Source organism: Alligator mississippiensis, chromosome 1 (genome assembly GCF_030867095.1).
Source record: "Alligator mississippiensis isolate rAllMis1 chromosome 1, rAllMis1, whole genome shotgun sequence".
NCBI lineage: Eukaryota > Metazoa > Chordata > Crocodylia > Alligatoridae > Alligator > Alligator mississippiensis.
The window spans coordinates 217,950,415-217,973,178 of NC_081824.1; the positions used below are offsets into that span (position 1 = coordinate 217,950,415).

The 22,764-nt window shown below is 43.2% G+C and overlaps 1 protein-coding gene across 1 annotated transcript in view; it reads right to left on the bottom strand.

Moving 5' to 3' along the window:
- Positions 1-923: 923 nt before the first annotated feature.
- PCSK2 (proprotein convertase subtilisin/kexin type 2) overlaps positions 924-22,764 on the bottom strand; it is a 190,286-nt gene continuing 168,445 nt past the window's right edge. Inside the window, exon 12 of the mRNA XM_006260699.3 lies at positions 924-4,422. Coding sequence (XP_006260761.2) covers positions 3,936-4,422 — 487 coding nt within the window. The 3' untranslated portion in view covers positions 924-3,935. The remainder of the gene's footprint in view (positions 4,423-22,764) is intronic.

Here is a 22,764-nt window from a genome sequence, read left to right on the forward strand (position 1 = left end):
AATATCCAGTATTATGTCCAGTATTTATTATATTCTGAAATGGATATTAAATCAAATGCTTTGGGAATTAACCCTTTTTCTTTGCCCCCAAATCCTTAAATGTCATTATACACGAACTCCAATGGACTGATACATCTTTGAAAAAGTGGGTTAATATGGAGATTAAGATGCGATCTCTATATTACTATAAAATATCTTATCTCGATACTGGCCCCCTCCCTAATAAGAATGAGGCAATTAGGTTTCTTGGCATCATTTATAATTGCAGACATGTTGGTTGGAAGGCTACAAAGCCAGTTATCTAACATGTGATTCCTGTACCATGGAAATAAAAGAGCACTAAACTACATGAAGGATCCAAATAGGTGTTTGAGGAAAGAGAGAAAAAATATTTTTCAAAGGAAATTCCCATGTATTTCATCTTCAGTGCTGCATGCAGAAGTGAACACTGGATAGCACTTCCATTTTCTGTGATGCTGGAACTGTGAATACACTACTTACCAGACATGGTACATAATGATCTGATGTTCCATGGCATTCTTGATCATTCAAGTTCTGACTTAGGAAAGCACTTAAGCCCTTAACCTCAGGCATTTGCTTAACCTCCTTTGAAAGCAATGAGATCCAGCACATTGTCAAATACTCATATGTACTAAGAACTTTTCTAAATTTTAAGTGGAATGCCCCATCATATCACACACAAGTAAAAGAAACTAATCACTTAACAGTTAACAGCTTTAAGTTTATATTTTCTATGATGGTATTAACAATTTTGCAGGGGCATGATTACTTCCTCTGTATCAAACTTATATAGAATATGATCTACCCTATAAGACTCTAAAAAAATAGACTCTTGAAGCGGTTTCACTGAATCCATATCACCTCCCACATAACTTGTGATAGGCAATGATCATAGGACCTGCCAGTTTACAACATCTCTTTATTTTACTCAGATTATAAAACATCATCACAGGGCTTTATATTAACAACATTTACCTGCTTTAAATCATGAAATCCATTACTTCTTTGTTATAAATGCTAATAGATTAACTTTATTTCTCATCAGCAATACCATAAAAACATATTCTAACTGGACATTTTAAAGTGCTTGCTCTGAAGCAAAAACTCTAGAAATGTTGATGTCTATATCTATATATATTATATACACACTTATATATACTTGTATTAAAACTCACCAGTTCTGCTAATACCTCCTTATAGTCATCTTTCAGTTAATAAATTAAGTCAACATTATGAAAATATGAACAAGCATTTAGTTATTTTGCTGCTATAGAAGATATTTAATGTTTAAACAGAGAATTGCAAAATTACATGAATGCAATAAGAATTAATATACACTTTCATTTAAAAATTTCACAAGGATGCTTTGTAGTTCAAACACTTTTCCCATATTTTAGAAGGTCCCTTTAATATGTTTGAATGATTACTATTTTTGGTAAATACATACACACAAACATTGTGTATGTGCATGTATATTACATAAGTCATGCTATATATATATATATATATACATACACACAAACACACTCACATTATATATACATATATATATTGCATAAAGTATATGTAATATACATAGCAATATATATATGCATGCATATGCTATATCCTGTATGCATATCTATTTATCACAGGTGTGTGCTTGTGTGTATTCAGACACACATATACATGTAATAGAGGACAATTCTTCCCTCAGATATGTATGTGAAGTGCTCATCTGTTAAAGGGAATCATAGGCCCAATGCACAACCCACTGAAGCCAATGGGTGTCTTTTATGTTTCAAAGACACTCCCTTACTGCAATGAGCTTTGGCTTATGCCCTATACATGTGTATTAGTGGGCCCATAGTATCCTTTGGTTTATATAAAGCCCACTTAATTAAAAGTATCTGATACTTTCCATCTATTAGACTAAATAAACAACAGTCTGACTTTAAAAGTTACCAGTCTAGCTGATATATATTTTTAATTTTTTTAAACACCCACATCAAACAAACCCAAGAGTCTGGTTCTCATCTCACTGAAACCTGTTTTACCCAGGTGTGATTCCATAGTCCCCAGTGAAGCAACTCCCAATTGACACTGGTGTAAGGCAATGGAGATCTTATGAACACTTACAGTCTGATTTACACATAAAGTCAATAATTTATTTTAAATTTGTAAGGAAAAGAAAAGGCTTGTCATGAACTCTTAAAATATAAATTTATACTTGTGACAACAAGATAAATAATACATTCTTAAGTGAAAAATAGATAATTTAAAAACTTCTGGGTTATATTTTTAATCTCCCAGGTAAATATCTATTTGTTTTTATTTTTAGTTTCACTTTGCACCTGATTGACCAGACTAGCTCTTTTTAAAATATATTTGAAATACATACTCTTCTTATTAAAAGTGCATGAATAAAGTCTAAAACTGCTTACTGTTATCATTGTAGGTCCCAGCCTTGTGAACACATATTAGACCATTTCACTGTAAGCATTTGAGCATATCCATTGAGGCCAGTGCATGTACTTTAAGTTAAGCAAGAACTAGATCAGGACCATTTAAAAGTTATCATTAAAAGTTTACCATTAGAGATCTCACTGTTGCAAACACTACTGGGTGTAATGCTTGCTATGATTTCTGCTGAAGTTGCTGGTAATAGCTAGATCAGGGTCTGAGATGTTTTGGATTTTTAAGGCCTTATCCTATATATACACTCACACATGTAACAGACTGTAAGACTGGGTTCTTTAAACAGTAAAGATCAGTGTTTACAGGCTTGTATGTTTTGTCAAAACCCTAATTCTGCATTGTACATAAATAACTTAAACATTTTTCTTAAATATACTTCTACAACACAAAAATAACCAATCTCTATGTTAAGAAGGAAATTGGAATTAAAAATTGCTTCTGGACTGAAACTTCACATCAAGTTTCTCTGATAACAAAATTACCATCAGCCAACTCATGAACCCCAGAAAATAGGGGTCTGTAATAGATATGCTGACACAGCCTTATCTTACATTGCTATAATACTTTCAGTACAAAGGTAAGCAGGTGCGCCTTGCAAAAGGGTAGCCAGACATCATAATTTACAATCCCAATGTGATGATTTTGGTGTAATATGGTACATTTTATTTGAATTACCAAAATTTAAAAAATACTTGTGCTTGCAGAATGTCTTAACCCTGTTTCACAATGTACTTCCTATATTAGACATTTTAAGATTATTTGGTTTTATTGCCTACAATTCAACCATCTTTTCATCAAAAATAATTTTCCCTGTGTGTGTGTCTCAACGCATGTGTCTATGTCTGTGTTTTAAAGGAAACTGAACAAGACAATTGTTTCTGTAAGGATTATTGTTTTTTGATCTCTGGATATTTTTGTCTTTTGGGGCATATTCCTAATCCAATCGTCACCAATGGGAAAACTCCCATTAAAGTTAATGATGCGGAATTGGGCTGTAGACAACCAAAGGCATCATAAACTATTGTATTACTACTATTACCTCTTTCAAGATAGTTGAAAAAAAATAGGCTCATTCTCACCAAGTGCCAATTTTATAATCCTTTACCTTTTTTTTAAAGTACAAACAATGTTTACCACAAAAATATGTAGGGAAAAGCTATTATGGTTTTGTTTGCAAGTTATTACTTATTTGTATGACACAAAAGATAATTTATTGTCACAAACTGTACATAATAGTTGGTAAGGAACAATAGATTTGTCATTTAGAGTAAAAAACAAGGATTGCTTCAGTTGTAATTAAAATAATCATCAACAAGATAGAAGACTTTAAAATCAAGAAAGTATGATAATTTGGCTACAGAGACAACCATTGTAATATGCCTAACACAGAAGATTGGATAGTAGAAAGGTGAGAAGAGAGGACTGGGAAAAGAAAGAGACAAACATGCAGACCAATGCTAGTTTTTGCTCAGTATACTCTTCAGACTTCTCTCTACTGCTTCATCTAATTCTTCTTCCAGCTCTTCCTTCTTGGACATGGCCAGTTTGGACTGGTAATCTCTTACTATTTGGTCTATATATGGTGCGCTTTGTGTCCCATGTAGCATTAATGTCCATTCCTTCAGTACTCCCCTCTGTGGCACGCTACCAACAAACCCAATCTCCAGGACCCAAGTGCCCCTGGGGTCTTCTCCCCAAGTGTGTGTTGTCATGAAAGGCCATTTATCAAACCCCACCTTGGAGTCATCATCCCTTGGACGTCGGCTCAGTAAAATGGATTTAGTCCCCATAGGTGATGTCATGTTGATGTTGAGGTCTCCTCGCCTAGTAGAGTTCACAGTTATGACTGCTTGTACATGTTCAAGGTAGCGGACAAAGTTTTCTTTCCCTTCACAAGCATCAGTTGTAAGGGTCAGTACTAATTTGCCAGCCGATGATATTTTTCTGAGGGTTAAATAAAAACAGAATAAAGCAACATCTAAACCGAATAATACACCTATCAATGTAAACATCAACTTATCAACTACACATCAGTGTGTGACCATATGAATGACCACAAAATATATTGCATTGTAATTTTCAGTCTACAAGACTGGAATTCTTGGTTAACGGCTAGGAACTGGAGGCTTTTCCACATAACATACATCTTGCAAAATCCAAGTTATGATAGCCTCAAAGGCTGTGTGTAGATGAGCATGGCCATGAGATATGTGGCGCCACAGACCCATCTGCGGTGCCACACACTGCCCATTCAGGCATTTCCATGCTACCTTGCAGTGCAGGGTGCAGTTGACTCCAGGAGATCCTGGGATCAAAAAGCCCATGCCGAAAAAAAGAAGGGTGGTGCACGTGGAGGCAGCGTGCACCGTCCAAAACGAGTCTGGCCAGCTAGAGTCACACTCCATCTGCTGTCCAGGCTCCCAGCTTCAGAAGCAACATGGCTGCAGCCTACCTGGCCCCCAGGGCCCTAGGTAAGGCTGTTAGGTCCAGCACAGTTGCTGGCCCCAGACTCCCCTTCCCCACCCAGGGTAACCTGCCATGTGCCAGAGGGCACGTAGCATGGGCATTCTCTGGAGACAACTAGTAACAACACAAGGTGTGCCACTGCTAGTTGTCCCTGGGGAACGAAACATCCACACTCGTCTGGATGCAACAAGAGGTTTAAATCCTGAGGTTGTTCATTCCTTGGTTGTAACCCAGTCCTTGGCTAGTGACCTCCAGAAAATTTCATAGTTTCATAGTAGTTTGGGGTCAGAAGAGACCTTTATAGATCATCAAGTCTGACCCCCCACCACTGGCAGGAGCACACGCTGGGATCACACAACCCCAGACAGGTGTTCATCCAACTTCTTTTTGAATTTACCCAAGGTAGGAGTGAGGATCACTTCCCTAGGAAGTTGATTCCAGATCCTAGCTACCCTAATAGTGAAATAGTGCCTCCTAATCTCTAACCTGAACCTATTCTCTGAACCTGGGGGGAATAGGGTCCTTCCTATTTGCTGCTGATCTCCCCTAATGAGTTTGTAGGCAGCCACCAAATCCCCCCTCAGCCTCCGCTTGCTGAGGCTGAGCAGGTTCAGGTCCCTCAGACTCTTCTCATAGGGCCTGCACTGTTGCCCTCCAACAAAGCGGGTGGCCCTCCTCTGAACCCTCTCAAGGCAGGCCACATCTTGAAGTGCAGTGCCTAGAACTGGATGCAGTACTCCAATTGTGGCCTGACCGATGTCGCGTAGAGGGGGAGTATCACCTCTCTGGACCGGCATGAGATGCATCTTTGGATGCACGACAAGGTGCGGCTGGCTTTGCTGGCTGCTGTCTGGCATTGGCGGCTCATGTTCATCTTGGAGTCAATAATGACTCCAAGATCCCTTTCCACCTCTGTGCTCCCAAGGGGGGAGCTCCCCAGCTTGTATGTATGCTGTGGATTCCTTCTCCTCAGGTGAAGCACCCTGCATTTATCTACATTGAAGCCCATCCTATTACCATCCGCCCACTTCTGTAGTCTGTCTAGGTCTAATTGCAGCCTCTCTCTCCATTCGAGCGTGCCTACCTCTCCCCATATCTTGGTGATACCAGCAAACTTGGACAACGTGTTTTCCACCCCCTCGTCCAAGTTGTTGATAAAGATGTTGAACAGTGTAGGCCCCAGGACCGAGCCCTGGGGGACCCCACTATTCACATCCTGTCAGGTCGAGTATGACTCGTCCACCACCACTCTCTGGGTGCACCTCATCAGCCAATTTTTGACCCCTCTAACTGTGTAGGCATCAATGCCACAGTCACTCAGTTTATTAATAAGAATGGGGTGAGAGACAGTGTCAAAGGCCTTCTTAAAGTCCAGAAAGACTACGTCCACAGCAACACCATCATCCAGGGATTTAGTTACTTGGTCATAAAAGGCAATCAGGTTGGTCTGGCAGAATCTGCCTTTGATGAACCCATGTTGATTTCCCCTAGGCATGATCTCCCCTGCTGGTCCCTTACAGATGTGATCCTTGATAATTATTTCAAGGATTTTCCCCAAGACCGATGTGAGGCTTATGGGCCTATAGTTTCCTGGGTCCTCCTTTCTCCCTTTCTTATAAATGGGGACCACATTAGCTAGTTTCCAATCTCCAGGCACCTGGCCTGTGGACCATGATCGCTCATACAGCCGGTCCAAGGGCACAGCAATGACCCCCGCCAGCTCTCTCAACACCCGTGGGTAGAGGGCACCAGGGCCCGCAGATTTGCTTCAACTAAGACAACATGAAAAGACTGGGGACTGGTACTCTAAGGGGATGTGGGCACAGAGCTGCAATACTTAAATCTCAGATGTCTCACTGCTGAGTGGAATTCACAATCCTGAGTTAGGTGTCTAACCACCTTTATATGGAGCAAGCAAGGCATTTAAGAATGGGCCCACAAAAGCTAGTGCATGGGGCAAGGGGTTGCCTAAGTTAGCCAGATGCTCCCCACACCCACAAAAGAAGAGGAGGTGTTTCCCTTTACACCTAATTAGCTAGAGCACTCACTGAAGATATACAGAGTACTGGTCCAAGTCCTTGCTCTGACTGATTGAACCTAGGTCTCCCACCAAAGTCCCCTAACCAGGGGCTGTGTATTTGTTGGTGGGGTATTTCTCAATCTCTTCTGTTGGAACTTTCCTTTTTCTTGCTTAAAATACCTAAACGTTTATAGGAAGAACTTGACTCTTACTTTTCCACCTTCCAGGGGCTGCCTTAACCATTGGGCTCTGGAACCAATCCCCCTTCCCATGACCCAATTAATATTTTACAGTTGCAGCTCAAGTCAGTGGAGGCCACCACTGGGCCCACAATTATAGACTTTGTGTAAGCACAACAGTTGCCCCCCATTAGTGGCCTTCAGATGTTTCCAAACCCTGGCAGGCAGGAGGCTAAGCCATATTACCACTACCTCAGATGCTGGCAAATGAAGAGCAGTAGCAAGGAATTCACTCCCTCTGTGCCTGGGAACTCTTGGAAACATCATATTTTGGGGAGCTTGTCTCAATGAAGAAGTTGCACAGTAAGCTACAGTTTAAATTTACAGGGTATCTTAGAAGTGGACAAATCTATTTCACTCTCTTCAAGTAAATTTATACGTGCGATTGGCATGGATGAATAAACTGGAGTTTATTGCTCCTGGACACAGCATTTACATGTGCGCCCAGGACTGCAGCACATTGAACTGGGGCAGAGCAGCCACAGTGGGCAGAGGCCTGGGGGATCAGCCTGCCAGCCCAGAGCTACTCTGCCATAGCGCAACATGCTGTGGAGGGTCTGGATGGTGCATGAGGGTGCTACAGTATGTGGCTAACTGGCACAGTATCATCCCCATGTCCGACCTGTAGATGGAGAAAATGGTAGCATCCCCTGGCCTGGTTAGTAAATTATTTGTGATATAGTTTTGTTTGAGTATGGTCAATGAAGTGCAGCTTCTAGAAGGGCTGAACTTTTCAACTCTAACCTACATAGCTGGTCCTGAGTATGCGTAGTTGAGTAGCCCACACTTGACAGGAAAGTGTGAGGTGAAAAGTAAGCATGTTATTTGAGTGCCAGCTGAGTACCGTGTGCATGAGAGAGTACCATGTGAAAGGGCATGAGTATCATGTGCACAAATATCTGATTGGATGTATGGATGACTGGCAGGTGCCAGTGAGGAATGAGGGAGAAGGTCTGAGGTATCTGTGATCTGTATGTGGATCTTGTTCCCTGAGGTTTGCCTGAAAGAGAGTGAGAAGCCTGGGAGACTAATACAGCACATCTTGCTATGCAACTACTGGGTGCATGCCTGGATCATTGTGCTGAAGGGCCCTGGGGTGGCCAACAGCCAATGTGGACCAGTGCATGTGGGTATCCCGTACTCATGGTGAATGAGTGGTGGGAAATCAGTGGCTGGTTGAGCTGTGTGGGTGCATCCACTCATGCAGTCATGCGCGCTTGCAGCAGCTCAAATAGAAGCAGTGCAAATTTGAGCCAGGACTTTTTGCCTCAGTGCATGTTCCCAGACATGTACTTTGGTGTGAAGCAAGTTGTGCCACTCAGGGCAAAATAACCCTGCCTGGGTCCTCCCGGATCTGCAGCCAGGGGGAGCTAAAGCCTGGGGACAGAACTTGTGCTTGCCCCAGCAGTGTAAAAAGCTTCCCTGTCCTGGCCCCATCAGTACAAAAAGTTGCCCAGGCAAGTAGTTCAGGGCTACTCACTCTCAGGAGCTTCTGGGGCCCAGCCAATTGGTACCTGGGGACACTACCCCTTGTGCCAGCTGGACTGCTGAAGCAGCCCTGAGAGTTCCCTGCACCCTCTGGGTTGAGGGTGCAGGGAACTCTCAGAGCAGTCTGGCAGTGGGGGCTACTGCCTTGCTGTGACCTGCTGCACAGCTGCCAGACCCAGATGGGGGCTGCAGAGCCAATAGAAGCATCTTCTCCTCTAGGCCAGCTGCCAGTGGACTGTGGCTGCAGAGCTGGCCTCTGTGTGGCACTATTGCCATGTGTGCCCCTGCCCAGCCATCTGGGCAGCTATTGCCTGGAAGATGTTCCCAGTGTGGTGGCCTGCTTTGAACTGTCAAAGCATGTCCTCCTGGCCCCAATTGGCCAGGAGATCAGCCACCTCCAGCTGGGTCCAAGGTGCCAGTTCTGAGCAGGCTCCTCTGCCTGGGTCCTGCCACTTGCCTCCCTAGCAGGAATTCTGGTGTCACCTATCTGAAAACTGAAAAATCTCTGATAAAAAATCCCAAAGTCACTCTGTAAAATACCCCCAAATCCATGTTCGTCCACAATTAAAACAAAAGACCACTATATAGAGAGAGAGCAAAAGAGAGAGAGAGAGCAATCAGTTGGGCATGTTTTATTGATATATCTATAGTGTTAAATCAGTTTGGAAGCCTACCAGTGTCTCTATTATCATAATGAAATGATTTATAAATATCTATATGTTTTGCTGTTTGTCTTTGGTTTTCTTACCATAGGGCAGTTAGAGCTCCCTCTGACCCCTTCACTAACTAGGTTGGGGGTCAGCTGCCCCTGCAGACACAGCTCCTAACAGCAGGTCTTATCCTCTCTAGCAGCTAGGCATGCAGGGTGTGTGCTGGAGGGATATGAGGTTTGCAGAAGCAGGGTGGGAAGAGGGGTGGGGGGGATATGGGTGGTTGTGGAGGGATGTGGGGTGTGTGGGTAGGTCTGGGGGGGGCTGCTCAGGAGCGGTGGGTCATCCCCCCCTGTACAGCTTACAGACCACTCCCCCACAGGGATACAACACCCCAACAGAGGCCACATGGCCCCCACAGGGGCTATCGCCCCCCCTGTAGGGCTCATGTGCTCTAATCCTGCTTGCTCCCCCAGCCCCCTGGATTGCTGCCCCACCTGGCCCCACTCCCCACTTGTATCCTCAGACCCCCCCCAATGGCTGCTCCACCCAGCTCCAGCCCCTGCTTGCACCCCTAGCCCCCCCATGGCTGTCCCACCCATGCCCATCCCCTGCTTGCACCCCCAGCCCCCCATGGCTGTCCCACCAATGCCCCTCCCCTGCTTGCTCTCTATATTTGGTATTAATTGGTTATTGTAGTTTGTTGTTTAATACACTTTGTTGTTACCCCTTTATCCATGTGTTTGTTTTGTTCATTTGTTACTAATTACTTAAATTTGCTAACTAGAGCCAGGCTGTAATTTTAGGTGAGCTAGAGACATCAGGCTGACTACCCCTTTCATTGTGACAGATTCTTAGAGGACTAATGCCCCTCGTTAGAATAATGAATAACCTGTCCTCAACACACCCAGCCTTGGTCACCTTTTATGTATGTTACAGTGAAGTAAATAACTCCACTGTAGGATAGTACTTGTGTTGGGCAGTACTAATTTATGGCAGAGTTAATTAGTTTACTTGGGCCTAATAGCTCTGAATGTGTAAATGGTGAGTCAATAACTCCACCATAGGATAGTATTTGTGTTGGGCAGTACTAACCTATGGCAAAGTTAATTAGTTTACTTCAGTCTAATATCACTGCCAGTATAGATGGTGATGCTTTACTAAGGATCTAATTAGTCAACTCCTCAGTACAGCACACATGTAGCTGACACCTGTGTGTACTAAGACCCCTATCACACATTACACTTAAAGCATTATTAACCAGTTAATCATGTGTTACATTGTAATCTGGCCACACATTAAAGCAATTAATGGCTTCATAAAACAAGGAATAAGCCAGAGTTATTCCATAAAAATATGTAGTAACTGTGTTGCTGTATGAGGTCATTAATTGAACATGTGGCCAGGTACACCCCTGTGGCTGGAAGCCCCATCAGGTGTTTTATTTCTAATAGGGATTTCAGCCATGGGAACATGTCATGCACCCCCAAAACTAGGAGCCCACAGCTGATGGGGCTCCCAGCATCATGTGCTCTCATAGTTAGGAGCCCAGTCAGCTGATGGGGCTTTCAGTTAGGGAAGCCTGCTATTTGCCAGTGCAGGAGAGGCCCAGGATCTTGATCCCAGGGTCCTCCTATACCGGCAAATAAGATGTGATGGGAACTGATGTGGGATTGTGTGGATTGCACATCAGATCCCAAGGCACCTTTACCTGCACATCTGGAGGGGTCCTAAGAAAATCCATGGAGGGAGTTAACACAAAGTAAATAGTGGGCAGTGAAATCACATCCTACCTTATTGAGAAGTAACTTCCCCCTGTAGACAAACCCTTACAGACATAATGCTAACACAGCTTATTCTGAAGCCACACGATTGCACATTGCCATCAAAACATGCTAATTCATGCCTAATAGGCATGGCTGCAACCAAAAAAAATTACCTCAGGAATTGACTCATAAGTAATATTCACTACATAGGTGGGAAATGCCCTTCCCAGTAACATGCTGTGAACAGAGTAAAATGTTCCCTCTGAATGAAAGAAACGGTTGAAAGACATAAGACCTACCACAGTCACTGAAAACAATAAATATAATAACAAGCTATGTTTATTTTTTAACTTCCCAAAATGTTCAATCTGTCTTACCCATCTATATGTTCTATGGTGTTGGCTGTGCAATTGTTCATAAGTATATGACATTGGATTCATAGATTCATAGATGTTAGGGTCGAAAGGGACCTCAATAGATCATCGAGTCCGACCCCCTGCATAAGCAGGAAAGAGTGCTGGGTCTAGATGACCCCAGCTAGATGCTCATCTAACCTCCTCTTGAAGACCCCCAGGGTAGGGGAGAGCACCACCTCCCTTGGGAGCCCGTTCCAGACCTTGGCCACTCGAACTGTGAAGAAGTTCTTCCTAATGTCCAATCTAAATCTGCTCTCTGCTAGCTTGTGGCCATTGTTTCTTGTAACCCCCGGGGGCGCCTTGGTGAATAAATACTCACCAATTCCCTTCTGAGCCCCCGTGATGAATTTAAAGGCAGCCACAAGGTCGCCTCTCAACCTTCTCTTGCGGAGGCTGAAAAGGTTCAGTTTCTCTAGTCTCTCCTTGTAGGGCTTGGTCTGCAGGCCCTTGACCATACGAGTTGCCTTTCTCTGGACCCTCTCCAGGTCATCCGCATCCTTCTTGAATTGCGGCGCCCAGAATTGCATGCAGTACTCCGACTGTGGTCTGACCAGCGCCCGATAGAGGGGAAGTATTACCTCCTTGGATCTGTTTGTCATGCATCTGCTGATGCACGATAAAGTGCCATTGGCTTTTCTGATGGCTTCGTCACACTGCCGACTCATGTTCATCTTAGAGTCCACTAGGACCCCAAGATTCCTTTCCACCTCTGTGCCACCCAGCAGGTCATTCCCTAGGCTGTAGGTGTGCTGGACATTTTTCCTCCCTAGGTGCAGCACTTTGCATTTCTCCTTGTTGAATTGCATCCTGTTGTTTTCTGCCCACTTGTCCAACCTATCCAGGTCTGCCTGCAGCTGTTCCCTGCCCTCCGGCGTGTCCACTTGTCCCCATAGCTTTGTGTCATCTGCAAACTTGGACAGAGTACATTTGACTCCCTCGTCCAAGTCGCTGATGAAGACATTAAAGAGTATCGGTCCAAGGACCGAGCCCTGCGGGACCCCACTGCCCACACCCTTCCAGGTCGAGACCGACCCATCTACCACGACTCTTTGGGTGCGACCCTCTAGCCAATTCTCCACCCACCAGACTGTGCATTCATCCACATCACAGCCTCTTAGCTTGTTCACCAGTATGGGGTGGGATACCGTATCGAAGGCCTTCCTGAAGTCTAAGTATACGACATCCACCCCTCCTCCTGTGTCCAGGCATTTCGTAACCTGGTCATAGGAAGAGACTAGATTGGTCAGGCACGATCTGCCCACCACAAACCCGTGCTGGTTTCCCCTCAGCATAATTTGCCCTGCCGGGCTCTCACAAATGTGAGCCTTGATAATTTTTTCAAAGACTTTACCAAGGATGGAGGTGAGACTGACTGGATGTATCATGCTTCTCAAAAGTGTGTCATTAGTCATTTGGAAAGGAAGAAATACCAGTTTCCTTTCAAAAGTAAAGTGTATGCTACATAAAAACATAAAAGTTGACATTTTATGAACTGCTAAATTTACAGAGTAGGGCTAGATTGCAGCTTTTATGAGTTTTATTTTTAAATGTTCCTAAAAATGCTTTTCAAAATACACGACAGGGTGCAGATTAGAGAGGAATGCCACTTTCTTGGAGCACTTCATGAGAAAAGCAGCACTTTACCTGGCCTTTGGAATACTTTACTTTCTAAACTGGGTTAGCTGTGTAAATGTTGTCAATCATACTTTTGCTCCTGGCAGCAAATATATTCCCAATTATAAAGTCCTGAATATGGCTCTCTGCTAAAGAAGTTTGCAGTTTTAGCCATTACCAAATTACATAACATAATAGTTATATGGACATCTTGGTTAATTTACTGCATTGCACCGTAAAGATCAAAAAGTCTAAATAATTAATTTACTCAGAGTCTATACATCCTGTAGTTTAGGTGAGAACCCCTGAATGTATACTGTTCTCAGTTATGATTTTTTTTCCAGCTCTTAAGTTAATCAGGGTTGGCCTTGATCAATGCTTGGTTGAGAAAACTTTTGTAAGCACCTGGGGATTATAGAAAGTTGTTACTTGTGGCTTAGCATTTGGCCATCTTATTGCTGAATCAACATTCATTTTCTGACACGATGTTAAACGCACTAAAATACTAAAGTTGCTGTCATCTTTCCAGGGAAAAAGTTAAAACTAAACTTTAGACAATTTGGAATGATTGAAGTCACCAGAACATTTTTGTACACTGAGGCAAATTGTTTTAATATTATATTGGGTTTGTAATATATCCTGGGATATATCTTGGGATATGATCAGTAATAGATAACAATTCTTTTTGTACATGTCCAACAATGCCTTTAATCCTAATAAAAGTCCCTGTTGGACATGTACAACAAGAATTGTTATCCACTACTAATCATAAACAAAATTAATTTGAATTAGGAATGTTGCGGCCTGGAAAACAGCATCATTTACAATCTTTCCTAGGACCACTGTGCACTTCCCAGGTCGGAACTAGGTTTTGTTAAAACATTGTGAAGTTTATGTGAAAAGGTGACCTTTTCTTTACTTCAGTCATTTACAATGAAGTTTATTAAAGCAGCTTGAAATGCAGAACTGCATCCAAATGCATTTCTTGAAGAGAAATACGTTCTCCTCCAGCCAGGGTTTTTTTAAAATAATTTATTACCACAGCATGGTCACAATGTTTACTCACGTCTTCTTTTTTTACGAAAAATGAGTACAGACTGTTATAGCCAACCATCTAACCCTTTTACAATAATAATGCAATAGCACAAATCTTAAAAGAGCAGAAAAGTAAGTACATCTAGAAGCCATTATCCCCTCTAGGAGTGACAATGGTGATCAGGAAACAAAACTTGAGTATTTTATATTAGATGCAAAGTTATTTCTCAGTATAATGGCCCATTGATCTAGCTTCATTAAGGCACACTAGTTTCTGTAGTTGGGGTTGTCCAACTTCTGACCAGTTGAGAGGACATATCTACCAATGGCAGTACAAGTGGGGCCACATGTCGTGCAGGCTGTACTATCACCAGCCATTGCCCCCTCTGAGCTGAATGTCATGCAGGTGCCTGCCTGTTGTAATGTGCACATGGATGCTCCTCCACACCACCATGCCCACAGGTGCCCCAGCCCCCACCCTCAAATTCCCAGCCACAACTTCCTCCAGTATACTCTGCCACATACAGAGCGCTGACTGGGTGGAAGCTTATGGGCTGCAACTTAACCCCACAGGCCACCAGTTGGACAACTCTGCTGGACAACCAAGAAACCACCAGTTGGACAACCCTAGGTCTTGCACGCACAGCGAAAGCACCCACACTTTTCCTTCCAATAACCATGCGAAACCATGAGAAAACCCACAGCCCACCAGTTGGACAGCCCTACATTTTGTGCACACAGCAAAACCACCCAGACTTTTCAAGTCAACAAACATGAGAAAGTCCTTTGCCTCCCCCTGCCCCCCACCCCACTCCAAGTGGAGTTTTGTGAACCCAATTATGAGCCTAAAGGAGCGGGACCATGAAAAAAGGGGACAACGTCAGGAGCACCCTGAAGTAAGGGTTCTCCCCTTTCCCCCTGCCCCCCCCCCCCCCAATCAAGCAAAGGAAAGGAAAACCTTTTCAGAAATCTCTGGCTTCCCACCCCCTCCCGCCCCATCACTGCAGACCTGAGGGCTGGCTCTTCCCCTCTCTCCAGCCACAAAGCAAAGGAAAACCTTTAGAATTCAGCCACCCCCAGGTCCCCCCCCCCCTCCACCCATTACCACAGCCTGACCCCCCCCCACTAGAGACAAAGTACTTATGAGACAGACAGAAGTGTTGCAACACATTTTAAAATTTTATTTACAGAATCACTCAATGGTAACTGCTAACTGCTGATTTTTTTAAGCATCCAGCACTGATTGATCAGTGGCCAACAGAGCACCCTCTCTGTCTGCAGCAGATAGAATGTGTGCAGCCAGACTCTGCACAATAACTCCCCAACCACCATTTGTTCACTGGCCTAAGGAGCACCATGCCCTGCCTGCCCACATCTGTGTTTGGCCACTGCCTCCCTCACTTCCTGCACTTGCTCAGGTCATAAGTTGTTGAAAGCCTCCCCCTGGTCTCCCAAATATTGTGGAGCACACAGGATGCCACAATGAAAGCGGTAATGTTTTCTGGCTCTGCCTTGAGGCTGTAGTTCAATGACTTCCACCTTATTTTCAGATGGACAAAAGCACATTCAACAATCATACAGCATTTGCTGAGGTGGTAGTTGAAAGTGGACTTTTGCTGGTCAGTAACTTGTTCTCCATATGGCTTCATCAGCCAGGGCAGGAGGGGGTAAGCCGCATCTGCTACAATAAGCGGGGGCATGAGAACACCCTGGATCACTGTATCAGGGACCCTGGGCACATATAGTTCTTTTTCCATCATGCCAAGCAGAGGTGAGTTTCAAAAGACACGTGCATCATAAGCACTTCTTGCCTGGCCTATATAAGTGTTAGCGAAGCATCCTCAGTGATCAGCTACAGCTTGGAGGATCACGGAGGCAAATCCCTTTCTGTTGATGAATGACCGTCTCTCCTGGGATGGGGACAGGACCTGAATGCATGTGCTGTTCAAGGGTGTGCACCCACAAAGGTAGAGATCCCATGGTCTGAAAGTCTTCAACAACTTCCCATGGGTTTTGGAGGGAGATAAAATTGTGCGCCACAACAGCTGGCATATCTCATGCACCACCACCCAAGCTGTTCAGGAAGCCATGCCAAACTGGTTTCCAATGAAGCAGAGGCTGGTAGGGGTGGCCAGTTTCATGATGGCCATGACCACCCTCTTTTACAATGCATTCCCACCAGTCAGAGCTGCTCATCTGTGCCCAGACCTTGTGATTGTTGCTCTGTAGGTTGATCCACAGAACCCTGTCAGTCTTGAGCTTGGTTCTCTAATTTTAGCTGTTGGGACATTGCCTTATATAACAAAGCATGTGAAGATGCTTCCCTGCACTGGTGCCTCTGTACAAGGGCCATCACATCACAGATTGTATTCAGTAGCTGCATGCAAGCCCCTGATCTGCCTGCAGGATGACAGGAGGCTGGTGCTGCCAGCTGGGACTGGTGCTGGGTGCAACCCATGCCAGGAAGATTGGCGCTGCCTATGGCCCAACCAGCAGCATCAGCCTCCTGTCATCCAGCAGGCAGACTGGGGGCTTGCCCGCACCCCGCAGGAGGGCTGCAGGGGCTGTGCTAGGCTCCTCCCAGGGGTGCAGGCCCCCAATCTGCCTGCCAGATCACAGGAGGCTGGTGCTGCTGGCTGTGGCTAACAGTAGCACCGATCTTCCTGGCAGTGGCTGCAGAATAATTTATGGGCAAAACATTGAAACAGCGAAACAGTTTCGATGAAATGAAACAGAACTATGCTTTCAAAATTAAACAAAACTCAAAACGAAACACTGTTCCATTAAAACTTTGAAATGGAAGTCAAAGCAGAATGGTGCTGTTTCGTACAGCCCTACTTTTAACCACTCAGATATTAATATAGCATATTATAAATAGCTTCAGGCCAGATTCTATTCTCCCCTTATGCATATGTTTGTGCTTTCCTGTGACTTTTTGAGAAGAGAGTTATATACACAGATCCACATACTCAACGTTTCTTAAGCACCTACATGGCAGAGTAAGCTTTGAGTCTGAGTGTGCCTAGGAGTAGAATATAGTCCATTTTAAACATACATAATACTAATAAAAGACTTGAAAAGTAAGGACATAGGGCTTGGAAGGTTTATTTTATATTCAATATCATATTAACCATACAAAATGCACTTCACAGAATGTAGATGCAGATGTTGGGGTCACTATCTCAAAGTATTTTAATGTCAACTAGAAGTTTAAAGTGCTCCAAAGGAACATTACTATGTTGGTAAAAATGTAAAATGCTTCTTCAGATAGTTAACAATTCAGATTAACAGTACAAATTAAGCACATCTACATGTGCAATTACAGTGCTTGAATAAACTGTGGAGCTTATTGCTCCAGAGTTTATTGCTTCTGGGCACACCATTTGAGTATGTGCCCAGGAGCAATTAACTCCAGAGCAATAAGCTCTACAAGTGACATGTGAGGCTGCCAGAGGAGTGACATGTGAGGATTTCCAGTGCATCAGAGCAGGCTCTTCACATGTGTGTAAATGCCCCCAGTGACTAAGCTATTCTTCAGCAATGCACCTGATATCTTTATTTGTGGATGATACAAATTGGAGTGACTTAATTACATTTGTATTTATTCTGAGTTAATTGAAAATCATAGACCAGTTGCCTCTTCTTTCCACCTAACCAACAAAAATAATTGTGCAAGGTATCTTGCTACCAACATATGTTTACTTAAGCCACTTGGAAATGCTACCTTTTAAATATTGATGCCTTTTCATCATGCCACATGCCCAGGGCTGTAGATTCTTTCCTAGCTTGTTTCTGCTAATTGACAATGTTACTATGGCACGCTACAGTATATCAGCCTCTCACCAACCTAAATATAGAAAACCTTGCTACAGTAATGTCCAATTGGAAAAATAAAACAATTATCAGTGGCTGAAACAAAATGTCAAATACAATTATTATTTCTATAGAAGCTCTGGAGAGAGATTGGATCCTGATATTGGTTTTCTTTTTCTTATGATATAAAAAATATAAAGGCATTGAAAATCATGAATGTTATTAGCCATGTGAGAGACATTTTCACTGTGTAGCAATGATAGCGTAATATTAGAATGCAATACAATCAAATAGTTTCAGGTGCATATTAGGCTCGTCTACACATGAATTTGATCTGAGATCAGTTTACTTGCAAGTAAACTACTTGTAAGTAAATGCTCCCGGGCAAGTGTTTACACATGCAGGGAATTGGCAGCAGATTTGCTGGTCTTAGCATCAAACTGGTGCCACTTCCTGCAGGTGTACCTCAATTTGTTGCAAATTTACCCATGAGTAACATCATTTACTGTGCAGTAAGCATGCACATATGTAGAGGCACGTACTTACTGAACAGTAAACTATGCTACTGCGCAGTAAAGCATCCTGTGTAGATGCACCCATTGAATATAAAATAGATGCTTTTTGAGCCTATAACATGGTAGTATCAAACTCATCGGGCCTACAGACCAGCCCCTTATGTTGGATCCAGTATATGGGGCTGGTTTGGCAGGTTACTGCAGGTAGCATGTTCCCTGGACTGGTCCCAGAGCAGCAGCAGCGTGTGCCCCAGATCAGTTTGAAGCTCAAAGGCTGCATGAGCTCTGTACAGGCCCTGAGCACAGCTGGCAGTGTGCATCCCAGACTAGGCCCAAATACAACCCCCACCATACACCAGAAAGGCCTCAAACTCCCTTGGCAGAGCATGGAGCCTGTTTTGCCCATGCCACAGTAGTGAGTACATCCAATCTGAGATCCATGGGCAGCAGCAGGGGCCTGATGATAGGGCTCTGTAGGCCAGATCTGGCCTGCAGGCAATTTTTTTGACAGTCCTGCTAAAAACAGATTTAGGGGACACAATTAACAATTAGTTGCCTGATTGCCACTTAAATGATGTAACTGCTATTTCAGTCATTGAAATCTCCTCCTTAGAAATCCATATCCTAGAATTTGCCCAAGTTATGCTGGATGGAGCCCAGGAAAGGAATAAAAATATGGCTTCCAGCCACCATTCTTCAGTGCTAGGTGGCAAATGGAGATCCCACAAAGCATTTCCTATAGTTGGGAATACCTGAAGATCTGGATCATTTTAGTCCTCCTTTTCCCTGAAAATTTGTACCAGAGCAAAACAACTCTCTTAAAAGGTTCTTTATGTGACAGAATGCCATTTTTCCTTTAATTCAGTGTCCAGCTGGGGGTCCTTGTTGAACTGGCCCAGTCCAAAGCTGGAAGCTTCAGCCTGTGAAAAAAAAACTATGATCTAAGTGACATCAAAGGGTCCTAGTCAGATAGCTCTTATGGCTGGACTTTCAACATTGAAGATTACACTTTGTTTCAGAAGGACAGGCTTGAGAGAAAAGATATTGGTGTCAACTTGTATGTCAAAAACACATACACCTATTCCCTGGTTGAGGAGGAAGTAGTTAGCAGATCAGAATTCATTTGGGCACAGATAAAAGGTGAAAGATGTAACACTGATATAATGTTATAAGTCATCAAATCAGGAAGAGGAGGTAGACTCTTTAAGGAGGCAACAAAATTATTCAAGAGCTATGAGATGATACTAATTGAAGACTTTAATTTTCTGGACATCTGCTGGAAGAACACTACAGCCAAACATAAAATGTTGAGCCAGTTCCTAACCTATGTGGGGATAGCTTTCTGTTCCAGAAGGCTGAGGATACAACTAGAGGATCATTCATCTTGGAACCTCTCTTGACCAATGGAGAAGAATTGATGGAAAATGTGAAGGATGAGAGGAAGCGATCATGATATAACAAAATTCCAGCTCCTGAGACAGGAAAAGATTGAGGATCAACAAAACTAGGATTCTAGATTTCAGGAAGGCACATATCAACTGACTCAAGGAGTTAATAGGCATAAAAGGGAAGACAGACTAAAAGATAATGGCACCCAGGAGGGCTGGGATTTTCTAAAAGGCATAGTATTGGTAACCCAAGAAAAACTGTTCTAACACAATGGAAGCCTAGAAAGAATGACAAGAAACAAATGTGGCTGCACAAAGAGCTTCTAGGATGCCTCAAATGCCAAACTAAAGCTTACAGCAAGGTCACCAAGAAAGCTTACCAGGAAAGAGCAAGACCCTGCAGGAACAAAATCAGGAAGGTAGAGATAAAGAATAAACTGTTCCAGGCAAGGGAGGTTCAAGACACCAAGAAGAGTTTCTATAAATATGCTGGCAAGAAAAGAAAAAACAAGGAAGCTGTGGGTCCACTGTTAAACAGCCACAGAGATCTTTCAACAGGAGATGCAAAGACAGAACTACTCAACCAGTACTTTGCCCCAGTCTTCATTAAAAATTAAGCTTCAACTAGACACCTAATAAAGATTATTTGGATAGGGAAGGGATGGAATAGCAAAAGAGACAATCAGAGAGCTTTTAATGAGTCTGAATGAATTCAAGCCATCAAGGTCTGATGAACTTCATCCCAGAATACTGAAGGACCTGGCAGGGGAAATCTTACAGCCTACTGGATTCTTGGTTTGACACGCTGTTTCTGCTGCTCTCGATTTTCCATCTCCTGTTGTCACTTTGAGGTTTCACAGTACTGACATCCTTGCAACAGACTCTTCCTTCATTTGCTGCAGTCCTGGGAGATAGTTTCCCACAAGTTGATGTTGATGCATTTTTTAAAGTTGGTTTTGAGGAGATCCGAGAAGTGCTTTCTCTGCCCTACTCTTGAGTGTATGCCTTGACTGAACTGGAAGAATAAAACTTGCTTTCAGAGTCTGGAGTCAGATGTTTGGATGACATGGCTCACCCAGAAAAATTGATGTTGGATGATCATCACCTCAGTGCTCTTGGTGATTGCTTGTGAAAGGAAGTTAACATTGGTGCATCTGTATGTTTGTCTTCCTACAGAGTACTGTGTGCAGTTCTAGGCTCCACATTTTAAAAAGGAGGTGGAAAAGTTAGAGATGGTCCAGAAGTAAGCAACAAAAATGATAAAAGGCTTGGAAGGCAAGTCATAGGATAGGTTGAAGGAAATAGGCATGTTCAGCTTGTGGAAAAAGTACTTAGGAGGAAGCATGATAGCAGTCTCAAATACCTGAAGAATTGCCATAAAAAGAGGCAAAACACCTTTTCTCCCTAGTAGTAGAGACTAGAACATGGGCCATTGATTTGAAACGGCAGAAAAGTAGGTTTAGATTAGATTAGATTTGTTTTGGTAAATTCCATTATTCTGCACTGTTTCAGAGAATGAATGGGAAACAAATAAAAATGTCCTCACTTCTGTCCCTATATATCAGCCACACAATGCTGTAGGAACAAAGTTTGGCACCTGGGGCAAAGCCCGCAGCAGCTGCCCACACTTGCCCTGTGCATAGATCCAGAGAGCACAGCCCCCCATGCTTGCCTGGGAGTGCACTCAGCAGCGGAAGCTGGCCTTCCCCCATCCCCGCGCACCTCCAAACAAGTCACTCACAGCTCCTCCCCACACCTTGCCCCAGCTGGGCAGTGCCTGTTGGTGCCCCTTCACTTCGGCACCCAGAGCAGTTGCCCTGCTCACCCCTCCCTTGGTATGGTACTGCAGCCACATAAAGTTGAATGCATATCCCAGTCACCATCTGGCTTTGGTTCTCAAGTGCAGAACACAGGCCTACCTCCTCTCTTTGCATGGTGGTGCATTGCTTTGTTTTCCTTTTCCTATAAAATAATAATGCCTTTAAATAATGGCACTGAAAGCCAAATTGCAGATCTTAGAGGCATAAATTGACCATCATTAGGTTAGTATTTCAAATAATTAAATTGAACTTTAGCTGTTGTAGTCAATTAGTATTAATTCATTCACTTGTTGACTCATTCTGTTTAGCACATGAAGGTAATCAGAAAATAATTTGACTACCTAGTCTGCAATTAGAGATGTGGAGAACATAAAACAAACTCAATTAAATGTTGTAATGTTCAGACTGAATCTTTGATACCTGTAGGTGACTTAATTTTTCAGAGGTAAAACTGCTTAAATGTATCACAAATATATTACACATGGCTGCATATGCTTTATATAAATTGTTTGGGTCCAGGTACTGCAAATCATTATGCATACCTGTACTTTTTATTCATGTAAATAATGGTATTAACATAAATGGGACTATTTATGGGGATAAGCCCTACTCAGGTTGGGACACAAGTTATAATCAAGTGATATTCTTATAGACATGCAGTAAAAATCAACACAGCAAAATAAAAGTATGATATGAAAATGGAGCAAGTTGGGTTTTAGCTTGCACTATCCCTGCACAGTTTGTGTTCTGGTTATAGCATGTAGTAAAGCCATTGTGTCCTTGCTGGTATTCACTAGATTAATGCAGCATGAGTATACTCCTACATGCTACAATCGCTCTTTTATTTTGCTATGTAAACATATCTATGAACTCTTTTTACTGAATTTCTTTCCCCAAATGATCCGATATAACCACACTGTCAGACTTTCTGCCAAAGTTGAGAAAGGAGAGAGAAATAATGAGGCCATGTAGATATGGCTTTCTAGCAAAACATTCAGGTACATGCAAGTAATAATGAGTGCATACAGTCATTCACTGCACCCAGTCTACATTCAC